This window comes from Mangifera indica, chromosome 17 (genome assembly GCF_011075055.1).
Source record: "Mangifera indica cultivar Alphonso chromosome 17, CATAS_Mindica_2.1, whole genome shotgun sequence".
In the NCBI taxonomy this organism is placed as follows: Eukaryota; Viridiplantae; Streptophyta; class Magnoliopsida; order Sapindales; family Anacardiaceae; genus Mangifera; species Mangifera indica.
This window is the reverse complement of record NC_058153.1, coordinates 12,323,343-12,332,946: the sequence shown is the minus strand read 5'-3', so window position 1 is coordinate 12,332,946 and position 9,604 is coordinate 12,323,343. Positions and strand designations below refer to the sequence as shown.

Genomic DNA, 9,604 nt, shown 5'->3' with positions numbered 1-9,604 from the left:
TATGGGGGGCGGTTGTATTTTAAAAAATATGGAAACCCTAGGTTTGGGGGTGAAAATGTTAGTTTTTAAAGTTTAAAAACTTTAGGTAAGGTGAAAATGTTAGTTTCTAAAACCTAAGGGGGGTGAATGGTAAAACCCTCACATCAATTTTGAGAAATTAAATTGAGGGGTATTTTTGTCATTTCATCTAACAAGGGTAAAATAGATATTTTACCCTTATGCAAACATATATCATTCATTTTAACAGTTTATGGGTGAAAAAACTGGATTTTCATCTGCCGTGTGTGGCATTTTGAGAAAGCATCAAAAGATGGGTGGGAAATAGTCCTTCTCCCTTCTAGAAATGCTATACAGCTCATTCAGTAATTAAATCGAAAAGGCAAAAAGTACAGAGGCAACCCTAAGTCAAAAAGCAAATATCACTGTCTCTTCTTCTGCACAGCACCGCGTAGCCATAGCCTACTGTCGATCTTTTCATCTTGAACTCTCCGACGTCACTGTTTTTGTTTCTTGCCAGAAAAGGATCATAGCTCTGTTACCGTCGTTCTAGTTTCAGTCATCATCTCAGGCGGTAAGTAGCTCTGTCTCCAACATATCAGGCGTCATTCTTGCCGGTCAGTAGTTCTTCTTCCTGATTTGTTCTTCTTTCTCATAGTTGTGCCCTCAAAAAATTTGGCCGCATTGTTATTTCTTCCGTATGGAAAGTGGACTCAAACATTGAATTTATTTTCAATGTTGTGAATTCCGCATTTCTGTTCAACTAAAGTAGTAAGCGTCTTTCCCATAGTTCTAAAATCAGTGCTATTAAGTCACTTATTTGATTCTGAGCCTCATTGGAATGAGGTGGAATTCCTAATAAAATGGAAAGGCCAGTCGCATTTGTTATTTCTTCTGCTTCAAAATGTATGCTTCGAATTCTCAATCTTAGATATGTTGTTCATGTATGTTGTTACCAAGTTGTGTCATATTTCTGTATAATTATGTGGGAGTTGACATTAATGCAACTTTTTATGTTATTTTTCTTTTTTCCTTTATTGTTCACACGACCTTTACATTTTATCTGTGTGAGTTTGCAGCTTTGTGGTTTTAAAAAGGTTTTGAATTATAAAAAAAAAGTAACAGTGGATATAAGGTACTGGAAGGCTGCTTCACGAGAAGAGGTAATGCCTGTCTCATATACACCAATTCATTTTTGGAGTTCTTATTTCTTATGCATGCATGATCTTGCAATAAGCATTTTAATGATTCATTCCCTTTCACTTGTGATTTGTATCTTTTTTAGTGAAACATGAATGGAGATCAATATTTATCCAAAAATAAGCAATTGCATAGATTTTACGATAATGTATTTAGTTCCCTAGTCTTATTGGTGTTTGCTATTATATGGAAGTCTATAATCAGTCATTTAACTTGCTTCAGGGAGGACATGTTATTACTTCATAGCAGGATCTTAAAAGTCTAAATAAGCAAGTTTTAAAACTTGTTTCAAAATTTACTTGATGGAGTTCATGGAAAAAAAAGTTCTGTTCTATACATTTTTATCATGTGCTCTGTCCTAAATAATTCTCATAATAAATGACATGTTATTGGGTGTCAATGAGTTCGTTGCTCTCTGTTTCTTTTACTATGGTAACATATTTTACCTCTCCATGTATTCTCAAAAAATTATATTTCTCAAAGTCTAAAAATTATATACTTCTTTATGTACATCCTTAAATATGTTCAGTTTTCTTTCTTTTGCATTAATGTTTTTGTAATTATTCAGTTGAGAGGATAATTGCTGATTGAATCAGTAAAGATAGCTTCGATAATGTGATGCTGGAGTATTTAGTCAAGTGGCAAGGCCTTTCATATGCAGAAGCGACCTGGTATAATTAGACTAGATTTATCATTCTTTCTAATCTTGTATACAAAATAGGATTAGTTATCTCATTTTCAGTGCAATTGTTTTTTTTTTTAAAGTAAATTGTAGTATCTAGTTTTCCATGCTTTTCTGGATAAAATATCTTTTGCGCTAAAATAGTATATCTAGGCTCTCTGAAGGGGGAAGAGTGCTACATCACTTTATCATTTGTGGTTTCCTCCATTATATTCTGTTGCTTTATTTTGCTTCTTATATTCAGATGAAGTTGTCTCATGACAATAATTAATGTACAATATTTCTTTTTGATGTTTGGTTTTAGGGAGAAGGACGTAGATATTGCTTTTGCTCAAGATTCTATGGATGAGTACAAGGTGGAGTATCACATAGGTTTTGTTTTTTGTTCAATTTTTTTTTTTCTCATTTTTCATTTCCTTTTAGTGAGCTTTCCTTCAGCATGGCAAAATTTTTTCTGTTCATTACGTTTTGATAACTAAAAATTCTTTAATCTATTTTTTAGCCCATATTATGGATGGCTGAATCACTATAGACATGCCTCAAGTTTTCACTCTGCCTGGTCCTTTGTATTGATCTAAAATTATCTTCTGTTCGTTTCTAGAATTATGGTTGAATGTGATATTTTAACTATAATGTATGACTTGCACACTTTCATCTGATCTCTACATCATTGGATTAGGATAATGAATGGGTGAAAATTTAAATGAAGTTTTCAATCCGGAAAATAAGTAAAAGATACCAACCCTCATAGTTCTGCACAATATCTTTATTATGCTGTAATCATAACTTTAGCATAGTGAGCTTGCTATATGGTGGTGGATGAGCATGCATAATTTATAACAGGATTTTGTATAGTTTTGAGGTTTGCGATCAATCTTTTGTTTGTATGTTAAAATCATTGTTTAGTCCATTTCTTTGTAATATACTTGTGAATATGAACACACATACCCCTTGCATGTTAAAATATATTTTGATGAAATTACCTCATAGCATCTACCTTAGTTTAGATTTATATATTTTTTAGAATTTTAGTTAATAATATTGGTAGTATATCTATTATAAGCTAGCTTAACTAGACTTAAGTTTTTTTCAAAGAAATATCTATCCAAAAAATAACCTAATTACCAATAATATGTAGTTAATTAGCTGAAAGAAAAGATGGAGAATTTTTTGAAAATCAGTTTCATCCATTAATACTAGAAAGACTGATTGTATAATAAGTTAAAATTTGGAATTCTAAAAGGTTCCACCATCTTAATAACCATTGACCAAGACTTGTGTGTTTGGAAGAATCTTATAAGGATGCCCATCCCTTTAATTTACTCGATATATAAAATCTTTTTTTCAATAATTATTAAGAACAATAAAAATATATTCCTTAATAATGATAATAAAAGAAAATATGGAGACAATGTGTAAATTTGTTTAAAAAATAAAAAAAATACCATATTGCATCTTCTAAATAGAATTTGAAAATTAATATTCCACTATGCTATTTTCCAAGTATCATCTTCTCTAAAGCAGGTAATCAACCCATATAAATTATGTGACCTTTTTTCAAGCAATTTATATTTTATTATCAATTTTTATTTTAAAAAATTTTTTGAAAAATGATGCAAGATGCTTCCTTAGTGATGTTTTTAGATATTTAAAGTTATATTTTTTTAATCAAAGTTTGAATTATAGTGATATATTTTATGAGCATGTTTGTAATTAGTAACCGTGCTCTAAAAAACTTTCAATCAATTAGCCAAAAAATTGTAATTACTAATTATTAATTATTAACTTTTTATTAATTTAAATAATTAGATAGAGAATTATGAACTTATTGTCGATTCTTCATCTTTGTTCCTGCCACTTTCCTTATCATTGGCAATTACCTCTGCTAATCCGACATCTACTTACCCTCTTGCTACCTACAATGGTCAACATTGAGAGCTATTTTTCTTCCCTCATGGTTCATGATACTTATCGTACGTGGAAGCCGTAGTTTCTTGATGTGTTTGCCATTTAAGATTTGTAGCATTTGATAGTTGTCGATGCATGATCACAATCTCCACTCTTTAATGACACTCCTAATCTAGCATTTGATAGCCATAGTTTCTTGGACGCAACCTTGTTTGTTGTTATACTAAGAAACAGGCTGTTATGTCTTGTTCTAGCGCCAAGTTTGAGTACCATGACCTTGCACATGTGATTGTTGATGTTTAATGGTTTTGCTATCTTTTACAAGAACTCGGTATTCCATTGCATTCATCGCCACTTTTATTGTGTGACAATCAGTCCACTCTGTACATGACTACCAATCTCGTGTTTCATGCTCGCACTGGGTATATTGACATTGATCTGCATTTCATTCGTAAGTTGGTTGCTCGTGAGGTTATTCAACTCTGACATATTCCTACCATATCTTAGCTTGCCAATATATTTACCAAGGATTGTCTCGTGAACGCCTTATCTCCCTGTGTCATCAACTGTAGCTCTGTGAGTTACCGCTGCAATTGTAGGAGAGTGTCAAATAAAATATTTAATTTATTATTTTTATGTGTATGTTAGCCTTACTTATTTACTAGGCTTAGGAATCCTCATATGTTTCAGATTTCTGTTCATACTAGGATTCAAATTCATATTCATATTCAGACTGTCTTATAATATTATTAATTGTACTTTATTTAATCAATAATATTCATTCAGTTTTACAACCTCAATTCGAAATTTTTCAAGATGCAACAACATGGCTGGTGTTCCATAAGATTCAGAAGGTTTCTTTCTCTGTATTTTTCCAGGCTAAAGAGATACATCCAAAGTTTAATGATGAGTTTTGTGCTTTCTCAAGTATTATGGCATGGTTAATTTTTCATTTGACTGGGATTGCCAACCTGGCAAAACCTACAGATTGTATAAAAACATATTGTAATTTTGATATATGTTCTTAATGAAAAGGTGAGGTATTATTTAGTTTTAAATTCCTGTTTGTTTTTGCCTAATTGGTTTTATCTTGGTTTCTCAAGTTGGTATTAGAGGCATCCAATTAGCGTCAATGGCCAGTTTTTCATCGAATCCATTGGAAAATGGTGGCAAATATAGTTTGAGCTTCACTTACAAGGTGTTGCATGGAGACAACTTTTCTATCTTAACTCTACAAGCTGTTAGCCCTAAGCTCAATGAGAAGAATTATATATGCTGAAGAGCGCCGGTTTTGTTCACAGTCGGAGCTCATGAGTTAAAATACCTTTTATTACTTTGTGAATAATATGAAGTAACAAAATCCAAATTATTTTGTTTGGTACAAATATGAGCTGGTTGATTGCGTTGAATTTAGAGAGAATGTTGAATCAGCCAGTGAAATTTGTTGTGATTTACAAGAGTTTTTTATGGCTGAGCCTAAAGTAGTCATAAATTGGAAAAACTGTATATAAAATATGAAGAAAGGTAGTTTGAGCATTTATTAATTCTTTCGTAGAATCAAAGATATAGCAGATGTCTTTATTACTAGTGGTCAACATATATCTGAGAAGGAATTAACAGCCTTAATTCTTGATGGAGTTGTTGTGAGTTTGATTCAACCATTGTCCGCATTACTTTAAAAAAAAAAAAAAAAGGTAGAAATTGTCAAATAATTTCGTATTCATGTATGATATTTTAATTGTTCTCTCTCTCTTGTGATCTTCATCCTCAAATCCAGTTTCATGATGCTAAGATGAGATAGTCTATTATGGTTTTGATTTTAGGTTTTATAACTTGGAACTTGTTGAGTCTCGTAAGGGGTGATTGTGACAAATTACCATTTCGCTATTTAACTAATTTCATCTTAGTATTCTCAAGTGATATGAGATGCTTATACATATTCAATATCTCTCTATTTAACTAGTTTTATTTTATATGATTGAAAGATTTTAAATTAAAGATAAAATAAACAATTGGATTACTAACCGACACTGACTTAACATTATGAAATTGGGTATGTATAGGTACATATAATATAAAAAATTAATGTTCAAGCTTTCAACAATGACTTGCAAGCGCGATTGAAGGAATCAACGAGTGACAATTGATTTAGTGTTCAATTGATTTATGATTATAAAATTGTCTTGAACACTTGTTGGTGCGAGCTGGGGAATAGACTTTTGTTCATATCTGGGGAATAGACTATGACTTGAACATTTGATAATATAACAAATTGGTACTAAACAATAAAATTTGTAGAAAATTGGTGCGAGCTTTGCCGGGTCAAACATTGAGTGAACTTGCTTATGCATTTTCTCCAAAATCTACTTACCAGAATATGATTCTAAATTTCTCACTAAATAAGCTCACCAAAATATGAATCTAAGTTCGTTAATGGCTGCAAAAAAAGTTATCCTTGCGGTGTTCTTTGTTTTCTTCACTTTGAAATTGTACTCTGCAAAATCACAAATTTCGGTTAAAGCTGGTTACTGGTACTCAGGCAGCGGGTTCCCGAGTTTGGGCATAAATTCTGCATTCTATACTCACCTTCATTGTGCATTTGCTCAGGTAAATTCAACCTCTTATGAACTCTCTTTATCAGAGTCTGATGAGAAACTGTTCCCCAACTTCACAGACACTGTGAAACAGAAAAACCCATCAGTCTTCACTCTTCTATCAATTGGGGGTGCAAATGCCAACTATTCAACATTTTCTGCAATGGTGAGTGATTCATCTTTCAGGAAATCTTTCATTGATTCTTCAATTAGAACCGCCAGGCTTTATGGTTTCCATGGCTTGGACTTTTGTTGGGTATATGCAAACTCTAGCTCTGATATGTATAACATGGGAGTTCTCTTTCAAGAGTGGCAAGCTGCTATCAACTTAGAGGCATTAAACTCTAGCTATGCACAACTTTTATTGACTGCAGCTTTTCTTTTAAAACCAGGTTTAGATTCAGGAAGGTTCCCTCTAGAAGCGATGGAACGGTACTTGGATTGGGCTAATATTTTGGCTTATGACTACTACACCCCTCAGTGGTATAATTTTACTGCTGCTCAGCCTGCTCTGTATGATCCAAGTAGTAATGTTAATACTGATTATGGTATAAGGGCTTGGATTAGCAGAGGATTTTCTGCTGATAAGATGGTTTTGGGGTTGCCTTTCTATGGTTATGCGTGGACGCTTGCAAACCCCATGGAAAACGGTATTGGTGCGCCAGCAACAGGGCCAGCCATTAGAGAAAGTGGAGCCATAAACTATAAGGACATCAGGAATTTTGCTGAGACATATGGGGCTAATGTTACGTACAACGCAACCTATGTTGTGAATTACTGCACAGTTGGAGCAACTTGGATTGGTTTTGATGATGTTGAGGTTGTCAAAACTAAGGTTGCTTATGCCAAGGAGAAGAAGTTACTAGGCTACAGCGTGTGGGAGGTCGGTTATGATGATAACTGGATACTTTCTCAAGCTGCAGGTAAGAGATCAAAGCTTAATTCACCATGAGATCTATTTGATTATTTCTATGCATATAGTATTCTTAAAACCAAATCAACATGCTCAAGTATAAAGAACAAAATTGGTTTATATTATCATTAGTACCATGGCTGACACATGAGACAAAACTATGATTTAGCTCTTCATAAGGTGCCAAATCTGGTCCAGGTAATGATTGTTGGTCTGGGGTTGAGCCGGTTGAATTGCATAGAACCCTGGTTCAACCATCTGGTCAAACTAATTTGATCGTCAAACTAATATCACCAGTCCCACTGATTCTTTGACCGGTCTGGATCTAAAAATATTGTTATATAGTTCACAAGACAGGGAACACCAATAATATTGATAGAGCAAGTAGACCAGGTGTACTGACATACGCCAAATTTTGCACTGGCCTGTATAAGATTTAACTGATTTACAATGATTTGGATTAAGATCTTTCATGAGAAGTCTAGTTAATATAGGGAAATATTTTTCAGCTCAAGAAAGTAATAAGAAGGGAGGAAAAAATTGGCGACTATTGGCTACTGTTTTGTCTACAACTGCTGCTGCTATTCTGCTGCTAGGCTGTTTCTTGATATATTACTTCTGGCAAAGAGAGCTCAAATCAGAAGGATCAAAGAAGAAATTAAATGACCCATCTGCAACTGGGGATTTTAACAGAAATGCTCATAATCTGATAACTTATAGTTTTCATGAAATTGAAGCGGCTACAGGCAGCTTTTCTTTTGAAAATAAGCTGGGTGAAGGTGGATATGGTCCTGTTTACAAGGTAATTACCTTTCTATTAATTAGATCATTTATTCTGTTGCAATTTGGTCTCCCTGATTGATTGGGAACACAATTTTTTTTGGGCCAGGCTTTGCTGCCTAATGGACAGGAAGTTGCAGTGAAGAAGCTTTCGAAAACATCCACACAAGGATACGAGGAGTTCAGGAATGAGGTTATGCTTACAGCGAAGCTCCAACATGTAAATCTTGTAAGACTTTTGGGATTTTGTACTGACAGACAAGAGCAAATGTTGATCTATGAGTACATGCCAAATAAAAGCTTGGACTATTACCTTTTTGGTACTGTAAATTCTTTGCTGTATTTTTTGTACATACATTCTCATGTTTTTCTCTGATTGTGGACAACTTAATTTGATGCAGATCCCATTAGAAGGTATATTTTGGATTGGAGAAAACGTGTTCAAATCATTGAGGGGATTATTCAGGGGCTTTTGTATCTGCAGGAATACTCAAGGTTTACTATCATTCACAGAGACTTGAAAACCAATAATGTTTTATTAGATGAAGATATGAAGCCGAAAATATCAGATTTTGGTATGGCCAGAATATTTGCAAAAGATGAATTTGAAGCAAACACTGGAAGAGTTGTTGGGACATAGTAAGTACATGTATTTCCTCTTATGGTATGATAAGTCTATATATTTCCTCTTATGGCACATATATCTCATGTACTCAGAGCTTGTATTGTCCAATGCAGTGGGTATGTTCCTCCTGAATATGTTAAAAGAGGCATATACTCTACGAAATTGGATGTGTACAGTTTTGGGGTTTTACTTCTACAAATAATTAGTGGAAACAAGGTTTCTGCTCTCTACGGTCCTGAAGAAAACTTAAGCCTGCTAGACCATGTAAGTTTCTTCTTAACAATTAGTGAGGACGGTAGTTAATTAGTTCAAAATTTGGCATTTGAATTAACTGATAATTGGTGTTTGACAATTGATTTTAGGCTTATAATCTCTGGAAAGAAGAAAAAGGCATGGAATTTATGGATCCATCTTTAGATGATACAAATTTCTCGTGTAACTTAGTAAAGTGTTTGCAAATAGCTCTATTGTGTGTCCAGGAAGATCCAAATGATAGACCATCTATATTGGAAGTTTCCTCTATGGTTAAAAATGAAACCTTAAATATAATGAGTCCGAAGAAGCCGGCTTTCTCGAAACAAGCTGATGAAGATGGAGAAACTATAGTGACATTCAATGACGTAACCATTTCAGAAGCTGTAGGTAGATGATAGTATGCAGGGTCTTGCTGCCGGGTTAGTGACCTCTACTCCTCTGTAAGTGGGTAGGGGTGCAGGGGGCAACACTCTTAGCTAATAAGCTGTTTGGGTTTAACCTACGAAGAGTTGTTTTGGAATTTCTGAATCTTAGTAGGGTTTGTATTTGGGATAGGAATCTTTGTATTATATGAGTATTATAATAATTTATTAGCAGATATGGGACAGGAAGCAATATTGAGTCTTTGATGTAGTCCTATTTTGAATAAA

The 9,604-nt window shown here is 33.7% G+C and overlaps 1 protein-coding gene and 1 long non-coding RNA gene across 2 annotated transcripts; both read left to right on the top strand.

Annotated features, from left to right (window-relative positions):
• The first annotated feature begins 387 nt into the window (after positions 1-387).
• Positions 388-2,824, top strand: LOC123200459. The gene is made up of 4 exons (XR_006498575.1): positions 388-571; positions 1,077-1,160; positions 1,766-1,868; positions 2,184-2,824. It is a non-coding gene; the product is annotated as an uncharacterized LOC123200459 (long non-coding RNA).
• A 3,396-nt stretch (positions 2,825-6,220) lies between these two features.
• Positions 6,221-9,349, top strand: LOC123200268 (G-type lectin S-receptor-like serine/threonine-protein kinase At4g03230). The gene is made up of 6 exons (XM_044615409.1): positions 6,221-7,304; positions 7,804-8,096; positions 8,184-8,394; positions 8,476-8,713; positions 8,813-8,963; positions 9,062-9,349. The coding sequence occupies exons 1-6, from the start codon at positions 6,221-6,223 to the stop codon at positions 9,347-9,349; spliced, it is 2,265 nt and encodes a 754-aa protein (XP_044471344.1).
• The last annotated feature ends 255 nt before the right edge of the window (positions 9,350-9,604 follow it).

Coding starts and splice junctions, on each gene's coding strand:
- LOC123200268 (XM_044615409.1), top strand. CDS start 6,221: ATGGCTGCAAAAAAAGTTATCCTTGCGGTGTTCTTTGTTTTCTTCACT. Junction 8,097..8,183: donor GATATGGTCCTGTTTACAAG/GTAATTACCTTT, acceptor TTTTTGGGCCAG/GCTTTGCTGCCTAATGGACA. Junction 8,714..8,812: donor GGAAGAGTTGTTGGGACATA/GTAAGTACATGT, acceptor TGTCCAATGCAG/TGGGTATGTTCCTCCTGAAT.